Here is a 15,803-nt window from a genome sequence, read left to right as displayed (position 1 = left end):
AACACTTCTAAATCCTGAGAGTGTTGATTTGGTCCAGAAACAGTATAAATGATGCCTAAATGAACCTTAAATGATGTTGAAAATATGTCCACTGACCACTTTTGGACTAGTTTTTAACCTTTTAAGCAGGTTTTGTGAACATCAAAATCAGACGTACAGAAGACGTCAAAAAAAGAAGTCATAAAAACTTTCATTCTGGCTCCTCAGTGGACGTCTTTTCAATGTCAGCAAAGACATAAAAAAGACGTCCACTGGACGTAACTTTGCCCAGTGGGTCAGGTGTTTTTTTTTTTTAATCAAACTCTTATGCAGGCTTTCATGTGTCTTGCACTGAGGAGAGGCTTCCGTCGGGCCACTCTGCCATAAAGCCCCGACTGGTGCAGGGCTGCAGTGATGGTTGACTTTCTACAACTTTCTCCCAACTGCATCTCTGGAGCTCATCCACAGTGATCTTTGGGTTCTTCTTTACCTCTCTCACTGAGGCTCTTCTCCCCCGATAGCTCAGTTTGGCCGGACGGCCAGCTCTAGGAAGGGTTCTGGTCATCCCAAATGTCTTCCATTTAAGGATTATGGAAACCACCATGCTCTTAGGAACCTTAAGTGCAGCAGAACATTTTTTGTAACCTTGGCCAGATATGTTCCTTGCCACAATTCTGTCTCTGAGCTCTTTCAGGCAGTTCATGTGACCTCATGATTCTCATTTGCTCTGACATGCACTGTGAGCTGTAAGGTCTTATATAAACAAGTGTGTGGCTTTATTAATCAAGTCCAATCAGTATAATCAAACACAGCTGGAAGGTGTAGAACCTCAATCTCAAGGATGATCAGAAGAAATGGACAGCACCTGAGTTAAATATATGAGTGTCACAGCAAAGAGTCTGAATACTAAGGACCATGTGATATTTCAGTTGTACTCTTCTAATAAATCTGCTAAATTGTCAACAATTTTGTTTTTCTGACAATATGGGGTACTGTGTGTACATTGAGGAACAAAAAGAACTTTTAGAACTTTTAAAAAGAGAATTTTAGATTTTAGTGACCATTATTAAGCCAATTATTTTCAATCAAATAATTCGGGACATTCTGAGCTTAACATAATGTATAATAGACCAAACTCAATAAATGCATTAATAATACAACTTTATACAACTTTATTTTCAAAAAACAAAAAAGTAAAAAAAAAAAAAAATAATAACCAAAACTTCATGCAAAGTCCTTGATAAGACAGAACAGGTCGAACAACACAATGAATGCATCGTTTCAGGAGAGCGACCGTTTTTTTTTTTTTTTTTTTTTTTGCCCCACAAAGGACATTTTGTTTAGAGGTATGTATTTAAATAATATTTATGTTCACAGACCTGATAAACATCTCAGTCAACTGTCTCAATGCAACACTATGTCACAGTTTGTGCTTTTAGTTTGCTTGCGTTAGTTTCCTGGATTCCTTTGTCCTATTTTCCTGCTCATTGTTAGTTGTCATCATTTTCATCTCATTATTTTCGAGAATATAGCCTGCTGCTATATATCGTAAATTAACAACGTTCAAATATTTTTTTTAAGCGTTCAGTCTGGTTAGTAATGTGAATCTGGTGAAGATGTTTTAGGAGTTGTCCAAGTACTAACCAGGCCCAAACCTGCTAATATTCGGAGATCGGGCATTGAGAAAATGGGACAGTGTTTTCTCTACTTGGGACAGTGTTTTCTCTACTTCCTGTTGGCCTTCTGTAGCTAATCGTAGCTCTATGTAGCTGTTTTTGTTTTATTTTTCTCTAGAATCTTTATCTTACTATCATTGTCTGTTTGTCTGTTTTTTTTTAAGTGGTAAAATATAACTTAATTCACACCATATTTCTGATATTATCGATCAATCTTATCAGATTAACTTTGATCGTTCACTTTTCCATAAGTGCAGTACACCTGCAAAGCGTTAGCACTCGTTAGCTTGTCATTAGCATTTTCTTTTCTCCTCTCGCTGCAGTTTTTCACAAGTTCATCAAACTACCGCAGTAAGAATATTTCATCAAGCACGGTGAGTAATGGCTTCTCCTGCTATTGTTATTTGCACCTCTTGCCACATGTACAGATTATCTATCTCTGTCACTGATGAGGGATTCACATGTGATAAATGCAGAGAAAGAGTTAGGCTGACAGAAAAGATTTCAGAATTAGAGACACACATCCAAACTTTAATTGAGAACAGTAAGAATGTTAGGGCTCTAGATACGGCTTTGGATACATCTAGCTCAGGAATTCCTGTACATTGTTCGGTTCCAGGAACAGAGCCCCTGCAGCAGGGCAACTGGGTGACGGTGAGGCAGCGTAGTCGTGGGTCAAAACACCGCTTTTCTGTTCCAATCCAAACATTAAACAGGTTCTCCCCACTCAGTGATGCACCCACTGAGAAACCTGATGAAAGTGCTACACTGTAAAAAAATGTTGCCGTTAAATAACAGTAATTTTCTGGCAGCAGGGGTGCCAGTAAAGTACTGGTAATTTACAGCTCTTAACCATTAATTTACCACTCTTATTTTTTAACAGTATTTTACCGTAAATTCTACCATGGAAATTAACTCCACTCCCACTGCTTCAAACAGTTCGAGTTTTTAAAACTAGCATTCCTACGATGTTAGTACTATGAACTTATTTCATTTGAGTCCACTGAGAAGGAATATTTCTTAATATAACGATGCAAACACTTAATGTGCAGTAATAAAGTAACTAAATACATGACTTTTACTCAAATCACTGCAGCTCATTGTCAGCTATAGCATACATGTATGTGCTGAAGTACTTAACACAGAGATCATCACTGTATCAGTGACTCCACAAACGATGAATATTACCCAGAATGCACTGTTTTACTGAAAAACAGTATGTTACTGTCGAAATTTGGCCGTTTTCGAAAAAAACGGCCAAATTTCGACAGTAACATAATGTTTTTCATTAAAACAGTGCATTCTGGGTAATATTCATGATTTTTGAGAAGGTAGCCTGCTGCTATATATCGTAAATTAACAATGTTCAAAGTCGACACTCAGCGGCTGTGTTTCAAATCACACCCTACACCCTCATTCACTATTCCCTACATGAGTTTACTAATATAGTCCACCTGACAGAGAGAATGAAAATTTATGAGTCAATTCAGACAATGATCAACAGCTGCTGTTAACCATTAGAATCACTGAAGAAAAAAGAAACAAGACACACACAAGAACTACAACTGACTTCAGCCACAGCTTTAGATGAAATCAACTGAAGATTTACCAACTTCACTCATTACTAACCAGACTGACTTTATTTCTATCAGATCAGAGATCAGAGATCGAAAGATCTTACTGAGAATTACAGAGATTTAGATGATAATGTTACTGTTTCGTTTGATGTTACCATTGTGGAGATCAGTGTTTACTTTAGTTGGTCTCCTGACCCTTGACTTTTGCACTTTACATTTTGTTTCATTGCTGTATTTGTATCTTCGTGATACATCTGTTACAGCAGTATTAATTTTGATAGTCATGTGATTATGACTGTTTCTGTCAGGCATGATCTACTAGACTGACTTAAAGTGTTGCTATAGTAATCAAATATTAATTTAGTGTTGAAATATTTGAGTGAATGACACAATTTTCTTTTTGTTTCTTCAATTTTGTAACATTGAAAAGTAGTGTGATAACCAGTATTTATGGATTTAACGACTAGTTTCAGTTAAAAAATATTTCGGGCAGCAGTCTCCACAACACTCAAAGAGAGAAATCAACAATCAGCATATGAATCTCAACAATGGTGACAATCAAAAGGTTCATGATGCAATGCATGCTGGGTACCAGCACAGGATAAAACTCATCCATGATTCCCAGCATGCATTGCGGCATGAATAAATTATGCCCCTGAATTGTTCACTTATTTTCTTGAATTCTTATGTGCTTATAATTTGGCATTTGTTTTAAGTTTTAGTAGCATGTGTTGTGATGTTCAGAACTGATATGTTTATTTATTTTGTGGATTGTCACCATTGTTGTGATTCATACGCTGATTCTTGATGTTTCTGTCTAAATTTCAGCAAAGGTTTTTTTTTTTTTATTATTATGAGTGAAATTTTCTTAACAGTCTTTCATAACTTATGGCTCAGCAGTGTTCCTTCTTATGCTGTAGTATCAATATTCAATAAGAAAAGAGACATGGGATTAGATCAGAAATAATAGTATTTGTTCTTGTCAATCTATAAACAACAATATCAGATTTTTTCTCTTCTGTGTACTTTTGTTTTGCTATAACAGGTTCCAAAGGCGCATTGTTACAGCATGTAAAAAAAAAAAAATACCTTAGTTGTTGAAAAGTCATTTTCAAAAGCCCAACTAAAGTAAACACTGATCTCCATCATGGTAGTGAAAAAAAAACACATAAATGTATTTAACTCTCCATAAGTTCTTCTGTAGACATCTGACAGAAATAAAGTCAGTCTGGTTAGTAATGTGAATCTGGTGAAGCTGTTTTAGTAGTTGTTTAATCAGATCTTGAGAGATTTGATGTATTCTTTTATTCAGTTGATTTCATCTAAGGCTGTGGCTGAAGTCATTTGTAGATCTTGTGTTTCTCTTTCCTTCAGTGATTCTGCAGGTGCTTATCACTAATGCTCAATCATCAATTAATCACCGAATTATCTCATTAACTTCACTGATTCAGTGTTACTCAAGCACTCTGTAGTTTGCACACATTATAAGTGTTCATTTAAAACTGAGGATTTTCTTGTGGGGTTTAAAGGGTTAAAGATTTAAGATCAAGAAAAAACAGCATGAAACATAATTTAACAGTAATAAACTGTAAATAATTTACAGGAAACAAACTGTAGAAAAACAGTTATTTACTGGCACCCCTACTGTTTCTTGCCGTAAATTAATGGTTGCCAGCAAAAAAAAGTGTTTTTCTACAGTTTGTTGCCGTTAAGTCAAGGAAAAACAGTAATATACTGTAAAATGTAAACGTCGGATTTACCAAATGAAAAAAAAGTTAATTTAACTAAAATAATTGTGAACATCCATAGAAATTCTTTTTGGCAAAGTCATACACTGATAATGAGACTAATTACTGAACTTAACTGTATTAATGTGTGTTTGCACAAGAGAGATTGTTTAGTTTAATGTAGTTTTGTTGTTCACCATTGTGCTGGAGAGTAGAGCCGGTGCTTCAGTCAATGATGAGCCGCAAATTCTAATTTTCTGCTGCTTTATATAAAGGCAGTAAATGTGGAGTGGCTGATACAGTGATGATCTCTGTGTTAAGTACTTCAGCACATACATGTGCGGTGTAGATGACAATGAGCTGCAGTGATTTGAGTAAAAGTCATGTATTTAGTTACTTTATTACTGCACATTAAGTGTTTGCATCGTTATATTAAGAAATATTCCTTCTCAGTGGACTCAAATGAAATAAGTTCATAGTACTAACATCGTAGGAATGCTAGTTTTAAAAACTAGAACTGTTTGAAGCAGTGGGAGTGGAGTTAATTTCCATGGTAGAATTTACGGTAAAATACTGTTAAAAAATAAGAGTGGTAAATTAATGGTTAAGAGCTGTAAATTAACAGTACTTTACTGGCACCCCTGCTGCCAGAAAATTACTGTTATTTAACGGCAATTTTTTTTTACAGTGCACTGTAAAAAATTTTACCGTTAAATAACAGTAATTTTCTGGCAGCAGGGGTGCCAGTAAAGTACTGGTAATTTACAGCTCTTAACCATTCACTATTCCCTACATGAGTTTACTAATATAGTCCACCTGATAGAGAGAATGAAAATTAATGAGTGAATTCAGACAATGATCAACAGCTGCTGTTAACGAGTAGAATCACTGAAGAAAAGAGAAACAAGACACACACAAGAACTACAACTGACTTCAGCCACAGCCTTAGATGAAATCAACTGAAGATTTACCAACTTCACTCATTACTAACCAGACTGACTTTATTTCTATCAGATCAGAGATCAGAGATCGAAAGATCTTACTGAGAATTACAGAGATTTAGATGATAATGTTACTGTTTCGTTTGATTTTACCATTGTGGAGATCAGTGTTTACTTTAGTTGGTCTGCTGACCCTTGACTTTTGCACTTTACATTTTGTTTCATTTCTGTATTTGTATCTTCATGATACATCTGTTACAGCAATATTAATTTTGTGAGTCAAGTGATTATGGCTGTTTCTGTCAAGCATGATCTACTAGACTGACTTAAAGTGTTGCTATAGTAATCAAATATTAATTTAGTGTTGAAATATTATATTTTTTATTTCTTCAATTTTGTAAGATTGAAAAGTAGTGTGATAACCAGTATTTATGGATTTAATGATTAGTTTTAGTTAAAAAATATTTCGGGCAGCAGTCTCCACAACACTCAAAGAGAGAAATCAACAATCAGCATATGAATCTCAACAATGGTGACAATCAAAAGGTTCATGATGCAATGCATGCTGGGTACCAGCACAGGATAAAACTCATCCATGATTCCCAGCATGCATTGCGGCATGAATAAATTATGCCCCTGAATTGTTCACTTATTTTCTTGAATTCGTATGTGCTTATAATTTGGCATTTGTTTTAAGTTTTAGTAGCATGTATTGTGATGTTCAGAACTGATATGTTTATTTATTTTGTGGATTGTCACCATTGTTGTGATTCATACGCTGATTCTTGATGTTTCTGTCTAAATTTCAGCAAAGGTTTTTTTTATTATGAGTGAAATTTTCTTAACAGTCTTTCATAACTTATGGCTCAGCAGTGTTCCTTCTTATGCTGTAGTATCAATATTCAATAAGAGAAGAGATACGGGATTAGATCAGAAATAATAGTGTTTGTGCTTGTCAATCTATAAACAACAATTTCAGATTTTTTCTCTTCTGTGTACTTTTGTTTTGCTATAACAGGTTCTAAAGGCGCATTGTTACAGCATGTAAAAAAAAAAAAAAACCTTAGTTGTTGAAAAGTCACGTTCAAGAGCCCAACTAAAGTAAACACTGATCTCCATCATGGTAGTGAAAAAAAACACCTAAACTTATTTAACTCTCCATAAGTTCTTCTGTAGACATCTGACAGAAATAAAGTCAGTCTGGTTAGTAATGTGAATCTGGTGAAGCTGTTTTAGTAGTTGTTTAATCAGATCTTGAGAGATTTGATGTATTCTTTTATTCAGTTGATTTCATCTAAGGCTGTGGCTGAAGTCATTTGTAGATCTTGTGTTTCTCTTTCCTTCAGTGATTCTGCAGGTGTTTATCACTAATGCTCAATCATCAATTAATCACCAAATTATCTCATTAACTTCACTGATTCAGTGTTACTCAAGCACTCTGTAGTGTGCACACATTATAAGTGTTCATTTAAAACTGAGGATTTTCTTGTGGGGTTTAACCTGTTAACTGTCACTCACGTTTTTGAAGATAGACATGAATGTGCATGATACAAACCTAAATTTTTATAATTCATGACTGAAAACATTTTGTAACATGATTCTGATGTGCCATTTACATGGTAATGCAATGTCTGATTTTAAAATGGGTTTTGAAGGATGAATTTTGAGATTTTATGTTTTCAAGTGATATATAACTTCTGATGATTTCTAAAATGTGATAGAGAAAAAGGCAACGAGGAAGTCTTTTTTTTAAACAAAGGTCAAAGCTCCTTTTGTAATGTAGATTTCTGAGGGTGCACTCTTGTCATAAATTCATCTATTACTTTTCCTACATAATTTTTAACAAAAAATATTGGTAAAATATATATTTGGGAGTCTTAGACCTTTCCAACGATATATAGTTTGTCAAGATTAGATTAGATTTGATTGTAATATAGTATAGTCAACGAAGGCGTCCCGTATACGGGACGGGGTGACATTTAACAGGTTAAAGGGTTAAAGATTTAAGATGAAGAAAAAACAGCATGAAACATAATTTAACAGTAATAAACTGTAATTAATTCACAGGAAACAAACTGTAGAAAAACAGTTATTTACTGGCACCCCTGCTGCCAGTAAATAACTGTTTTTCTACTGTTTCTTGCCGTAAATTAATGGTTGCCAGCAAAAAAAGTGTTTTTCTACAGTTTGTTGCCGTTAAGTCAAGGAAAAACAGTAATATACTGTAAAATGTAAACGTCAGATTTACCAAATGAAAAAAGTTAATTTAACTAAAATAATTGTGAACATCCATAGAAAAAAAATTAGGCAAAGTCATACACTGATAATGAGAGTAAATACTGAACTTGACTGTATTAATGTGTGTTTGCACAAGAGAGATCGTTTAGTTTAATGTAGTTTTGTTGTTCACCATTGTGCTGGAGAGTAGAGCCGGTGCTTCAATCAATGATGAGCCACAAGTTCTGATTTTCTGCTGCTTTATATAAGGGCAGTAAATGTGGAGTTGCTGATACAGTGATGATCTCTGTGTTAAGTACTTCAGCACATACATGTGCGGTGTAGATGACAATGAGCTGCAGTGATTTGAGTAAAAGTCATGTATTTAGTTACTTTATTACTGCACATTAAGTGTTTGCATCGTTATATTAAGAAATATTCCTTCTCAGTGGACTCAAATGAAATAAGTTCATAGTACTAACATCGTAGGAATGCTAGTTTTAAAAACTAGAACTGTTTGAAGCAGTGGGAGTGGAGTTAATTTCCATGGTAGAATTTACGGTAAAATACTGTTAAAAAATAAGAGTGGTAAATTAATGGTACTTTACTGGCGCCCCTGCTGCCAGAAAATTACTGTTATTTAACGGAAATTTTTTTTACAGTGTAGCAGCAGGCTACCTTCTCGAAAACGATGAATATTACCCAGAATGCACTGTTTTACTGAAAAACACAGAGGTGGAGAGTCCAGGGGTCAGAAAGTAAAAGTCCTGCCATATGTTTATTCCACCCATAAACCCAGCAGCTGATTTCACCAGAGGAGGAATCAAGTCATTCCTTTCAAGTCACAAACAAGTCTCAAGTTAAATCCCAAGTCCTCAAAGAGTTAAAGTTAATGAGATAATTAAGTGATTAATTAAATGATAATTCTGCATTAGTGATGAACACCTGCTGTTAACAATCAACATCACTGAAGAAAAGAAAAACACAAGAACTACAATTGACTTTAAGCACAGCCTTGGATGAAATCAACTGGAAGAAAAAAAGAAAAAAAAAAAAACTTTGTCCCCATAATTGTGGTGTGTCCACCATCATGGAGATCAGTGTTTGCTTTAGTTGGGCTCTTGACCCTTTTAATAATTCAAAGTAATTTGCTTTTAAACACTTGCGGTTGTGTTACATAGTAAACATTAACACATTGCTGAATTAAAAGCTTGAAGTAGACAATTTAATTGCCCTTTTTTCATCTAAAACATTTTAATTAACTTCATGAAGGTGTCTCTCTTTGGTTTGTTAAATTATGTTCAGCAATTACTGAACTAAAAAAAAAAGTCCTATTAAACAAATATTATTGTAATGCTTAAATATTGGGGGAAAAAAAAATGTACAGGCTCGGGATTTTAGACATGAGCACTTATCATATGATCCTCAACAGTGGTTACAATAATTATTCATGCTACAGTGCATGATGGGAGTTTTTACTATGGTGTTACCCAGCATGCACTTCAGCTTGAAGCGTTTTGTTGATTGTCACCATTGTTGAGATTCATATGCTGGGTCATGATGTCTGTGTGTCTTATTAGGAAAAGATTTCAAAAATTTATATTTATTACATACATTAGGAAATGTATTCATTATAGTGATTAAACCAACGGTTCCACAAGGTAGGTTATTTAAAAACTGAACATTTGTTAATAATAAATACATAAAATTGTTTTGGAAATAAACAGGCTGATGCCTAATAATTACTTCATCATATAAAAGCAGCTAGTAATGGTTTTATAACAGCACATGTACTTTTACAGAGAAATATCTAACATAAGAAACCAAAGGTCAAGAGCCCAACTGAAGCAAACACTGATCTCCATGATGGTGGCATAATTTTAACCAATAAAACATCAGCATCTGATCCTCTGTAACGCACAATAACAGCAGGTGTTCATCACCAATGCACAATCATCATTTAATTAGTCTCTTAATTATCTCATTGACTTTAACTCTTTGAGGACTTGGGATTTGAGTTGAGACTAGTTTGTGACTTGAAAGGAATGACTTGTTTCCTCCTCTGGTGAAATCAGCTGCTGAGTTCATGGGTGGAGCAAAAATGTGGCAGGACTTTTACTTTCTGACCCCTGGAGTATCCACCTCTGACAAACTACAACTAGTCCAAAATGAAGCAGCAAGAGTTCTTACTAGAACCAGGAAGTATGACCATATTAGCCCGTCATCACTGCACTGGCTCCCTATCAAACATCGTATAGATTTTAAAATATTGCTTATTACTTATAAAGCCCTGAATGGTTTAGCACCTCAGTATTTGAATGAGCTCCTTTTACATTATACTCCTCTACGTCCGCAATGTTCTCAAAACTCAGGCAATTTGATAATACCTAGAATATCAAAATCAACTCCTTATCCTATTTGGCGCCTAAGCTCTGGAATAACCTACCTAATATTGTTCAGGAGGCAGACACGCTCTTGCAGTTTAAATCTAGATTAAAGACCCATCTCTTTAACCTGGCATACACATAACATACTTATATGCTTTTAATATCCAAATCCGTTAAAGGATTTTTAGGCTGCATTAATTAGGTAAACCGGAACCGGAAACACTTCACATAACGCCCTATGTACTTGCTACATCATTATAAGAATGGCATCTACGCTAATATTTGTCTGTTTCTCTCTTGTTCCGAGGTCACCGTGGCCACCAGATCCAGTCTGTATCCAGATCAGAGGGTCACTGCAGTCACACGGATCCAGTACATATCCAGACATGATGGTGGATCAGCACTTAGAAAGGACCTCTACTGGCCTGAAATACAGCGGAGACCAGGACAACTAGATCCAGATCCAGATCCCCTGTAAAGACCTTGTCTCAGAGGACCACCAGGACAAGACCACAGGAAACAGATGATTCTTCTACACAATCTGACTTTGCTGCAGCCTGGAATTGAACTACTGGTTTCGTCTGGTCAGAGGAGAACTGTCCCCCCAACTGAGCCTGTTTTCTCCCAAGGTTTTTTTCTCCATTCTGTCACCGATGGAGTTTCGGTTCCTTGCCACTGTCGCCTCTGGCTTGCTTAGTTGGGGTCACTTCATCTACAGCAATATCGTTGACTTGATTGCAAAAAAATGCACAGACACTATTTAAACTGAACAGAGATGACATCACTGAATTCAATGATGAACTGCCTTTAACTATCATTTTGCATTATTGACACACTGTTTTCCAAATGAATGTTGTTCAGTTGCTTTGACACAATGTTTTTTGTTTAAAGCGCTATATAAATAAAGGTGATTGATTGATTGATTGATTGAGTTGTTTAATCAGATCTTTAGAGATTTGATGAATTATTTTATTTCAGTTGATTTCATCTAAGGCTGTGGCTGAAGTCAGTTGTAGTTATTGTGTTTATCTTTGCTTTAGTGATTCTGTTTGTTAACAGCAGCTGTTCATCACTAATGCTCAATCATCAATTAATCACAGAATTATCTCATTAACTTCACTGATTAAGTATAACTCTAACACTCAGTGTTACACTGCACACATTATAAGTGTTCATTTAAAACTGAGGATTTTGTTGTGGGGTTTAAAGGGTTAAAGATTTAAGATGAAGAAAAAACAGGGGTGCCAGTAAATAACTGTTTTTCTACAGTTTGTTTCCTGTAAATTAATTACAGTTTATTACTGTTAAATTATGTTTCCTGCTGTTTTTTTTCTTCATCTTAAATCTTAAACGAGTGTTAACTTTTATAAAGAATATATCGTTGGATTTGAGACTTCAGTCTTTGCAACTTCACAGATCGTCTTTATTTACCAATAACTTGTAACACTCCTAAGAGAAAGGAACATTTGAAAATGCCTCATATGACCCCTTTAATGTGTTAGTGTGCATTTGTGAAGTTACCATTGTGCTGAAGAGTAGAGCATGTGCTTCAGTCTAGCAGAAGATCAGAATCTATTGATGTTTTGCTGAATGTTTGACATATAATTGCTTTGTATCATGCATGCTGTTTAAGATATTTATAAAACAGCAGTTTTTCTGTAAAGTTTTTTGTTGTTTAAATATGTGTCTATTTATATTTTAATAGCTATTATTTTTTTTTTTACAATTAAATATTTTTTTTTTGCCTAATAATTAAATAATTTTTTTTAATCCTCTATGGTCGGAGTTGCCACATGGCAACCATTAATTTATACTCATTTCCTTGTTATTCTGAAAAAAAAAACTACGATATATCACATTATGGGAATTAAAAGGGTAGGCCCTAAGGTAGCCAATGATGTGCTGTTTTTTAAATTACATAACAACTGAATGTCCTCCCAAAACTCTTTTTTCCCATGGTCAACCTCACACAGAAGACACCTGTTGAAGTGCTCCAGAAATTGCTCTATTAATCTAATTTCTAAACATCTTTTCTCAAGGGCGATTTTTTTGCAACATCTTTGGTAAGTAAATTAGATATTTTAATTCAGAAATCAATTTTGTCTAACATAGTTTTACTGTAATTTAAGAAAATATCAAGGTTGCCATATGGTAACTCTGTACCACAGTGGAATTGCAGTAATGTATTTAATGATTTGAAGTGTTTATTGTACTATAGTATTTATGTATAAATAACAAAATTATGTCTTCTTTTCAGAAAATTAATAGAGCTATATTTTATGGAAAGGGCCATAGGAAGAGTGCAGAGTTGACCTGCAAATACCCTGGCTGCAGGTGGATCGTCCACATGAAGTGAAGCAAATGTGACTTCACAGCTGAAAAGAACTGCTTTTTTGCAGTTTCATGGGATGTCATGAAATTTGTCATGAGTTTGATTGAGACGGGTGCACATGGATGGACTGGGAAAACCCACACTGAGGGGCAGCTGTGCCCTAATGGTCAGAGTGTTGGACTAGTTACCCATAGGTCACCAGTTTGAGTCTTGGTGCTGGCAGGAGCTGTAGGTGGGAGGTTGTAAATGAACAGCGCTCTCTTCCACCCTCAATACCCATGGTTGAAGTGCCCTTGAGCAAGGCACTGAACCCCCATTTGCTACCCGGGCACTGGATATATAGCTGCCCACTGCTCCGTATGTGTGTTCATGGTGTGTTCACTTCTCACTGCTGTGTGTGTGCACTTGGATGGATTAAATGCAGAGCACCAATTCCAAGTATGGGTTACCAAACTTGGCAAATGTCACAACTTTCACTTTTCACTTTATTTCAGGGAACCGCCTATCGTAATACCTGTATTTTATGTTTTCATGTTCTACATGGTACACAGCAAAATATCCAAGGCCCGGTTTCCCGATAACGCTCACTCTTAGCACGCTAAGAAGACCTCAAAAGATATATCTTACCAAAGTTGTTTATGTTCCTAAGTGTGTTCCCCGAAGTGTCCCTTAGGAAGCTCTTAACACGCTGCCTCTTACGTCCGACGTAACAAGAGCGCTGTTCAAAGTGAGGGTGCTGAATTAGTTGGCATCGATTGCTCATGAATCGATTTTCCACTTCACGCGATGGTGCAATACAGCTGTTACGAATAGATTCGCATGTTGCCAGGGTAATCCGCAGCGTGTGTGTAGGTTATCTTCCTGTCTGTGTTTCCCTGTCTCTCTCTCTCTCTCTCTCTCCCGCTGTCTCTTTAATTGATTGTAGGTGTCGCTGATTGGGACTGAGCTGGTTGGTGACTGGAAGGATCGCGGCAGTATTTAAGCCATCCGGCGGAAGGAAACGTTGGCTCCCCGCTCTCCTGGTGTTTTTATAGTTGATCTTGCGGTGTGATCCGTGTTAGCGATAGATCACTGTTGTAGACATTTGTTGTCAACCATTCACTCAAATAGTGGCTTGATTGTTATATTGCTTTATGTCCGGTGTTTCGCTCCCCCTCCATGTTTAAGTGGCGCTTGGTAGGGAGGTGGCTGCCTGTTTGTTATGTTAGTTTTCTCCTGTTTATGTTGGCAGGGAGGTAAGCATTTGTGTTTTATTTGTTATTTGATTTTCAGGTTAGTTGAATATAAAATTAGTTTTGTTTATTGTAATTTACTTTGGCATATTGCCCCTCCCGAAGTTATGATGTTTCTTTTGTTTATCTATTTGAATAAATTTATTATCTACTCTTTAATTCCTGTGTGGTGGTTGAGATTAACGGGGATGAGAGCGGGGACCCCAGGGATCTTTCTTAGAGGGATCCCTGTTAATTGTTACGGGTTACTTTTATTAGGTCTTTGAGTAGACCCTTTAGTTAGTCGTTCGTAACACAGCGTTAAGAAAGACAACATGTTCTATGCAAATGAAATATTCCTCAAATTATTATAGTAACATTTATTTTAACATATTTTAGTTTATCAGTAGAATATAGACTATACATTTAATTATCAAATTGTCAGTAATATGTTCACACGATATGTTGTGACGGTTAGACTAACCGGGTATCCCTCGCTAATCTTCCACCCTCCTTATCCCGTTGTGCCACTTGTGCCCCTTTTGACATGGGTTTAACGACTTATAAAAATTATATAATACAATTTTATATTAATGGTAAGGTACTTTACAATCAGAATTGATTGGCAAGCAGCTGCAGTTACTTATGTTTAAAGCGGTATTGATTGCAATTGGTTTATGTTTTTAATAAAAAGCAACCTATCTACAATGAACAGAAAGAGAGAGAGTTAGATACAGAATATGCTGGGGAAGCAACGTAAAAAAGGGCACCAAGCCTCTACCTCAGAGGAAGTTGAAGTTTTGCTGGACCTTGCCATGAGGTCAGATATCACACCCCAATGGTCCACTATAACCTGCACGTTTATGGCCGCGAATCCCGTTCGCGATAAGTAGCCTATGCCTGATCAATCACTGATGGATTGGCGATAGGGACGAGTGTGCCATCCACCAGGATGTAATCCCCGGCATGGCGCAGAAGGGCGTTGGTGACAGTGTGGACGCACCTCCACACAGAGGTCTTGATTAGACCGTAGCCCTCTCCCACATCCTCGATGAATCTCTCTGTAGCAAAAAAATTAAAAGAAAAAAGAAATAAAAAAAAGTAGCACTGGGCATCAGTGCTTAAAGCAAAATCCCACCGCGTTTGCCTGGCAAGCGCAGGTCTGAGAAGGTCCAGCAGCTCCATAATGAGCTGTCTTGGGAGGCAATTTTTTTTTTTTAATATAGCCACGTCAGGCAAAATGTCAAAAGGGCTTAGGTTTTGCCGAATAAAAAAAATTAACATGGACTAAATGGATCCGCGTCCGGCTCCGTCTTTGATTCAATACAAGGACACGTTGGATGGCTGCCATAGTTGGTCGCTTACAGGACACCACGATGCTTACACGTTTATAGATCTTAGCCATTTAGAGCCAAATTGTTTGCCAGATTTTAATTATAAAAACATTTATTGTCAATTCGCTTTAATTACATTACGAAAAAGCCTAGGCTAATTACCACCATATTAGTTCTGATACCACATAAAGTCAACTTCATAAATAGGCCTGTATCCATTGCGAACATAATTTATTATGAGTCTTAAAAAATAACATAAAATCATTGTTGAGCCACAACATTGTCAAAATACCATAGTTTGACTTGTACTTCGCTGCGCTGATTTCTAAAGACTGCTGTACAGTAGGGTCTTGAGCTCAAACAACGCTAAGAGAGAGCTTACGAATGGTCCAGACCAACCTTACGAAAGTGTGACTTACAGA

At 36.1% G+C, this 15,803-nt stretch overlaps 1 protein-coding gene across 1 annotated transcript in view; it reads right to left on the bottom strand.

Moving 5' to 3' along the window:
- Window positions 1-15,452, bottom strand: part of LOC113092533 (B-cell receptor CD22-like) — a 30,122-nt gene extending 14,670 nt beyond the window's left edge. Inside the window, exon 1 of the mRNA XM_026258142.1 lies at window positions 15,413-15,452. Within this exon, the coding sequence (XP_026113927.1) occupies window positions 15,413-15,452 (40 nt within the window). The remainder of the gene's footprint in view (window positions 1-15,412) is intronic.
- Between the last annotated feature and the right edge of the window lie 351 nt (window positions 15,453-15,803).

Source organism: Carassius auratus, unplaced genomic scaffold (assembly GCF_003368295.1).
Source record: "Carassius auratus strain Wakin unplaced genomic scaffold, ASM336829v1 scaf_tig00214644, whole genome shotgun sequence".
NCBI classification, from domain to species: Eukaryota; Metazoa; Chordata; class Actinopteri; order Cypriniformes; family Cyprinidae; genus Carassius; species Carassius auratus.
This window is presented reverse-complemented; position numbering and strand designations above follow the sequence as displayed.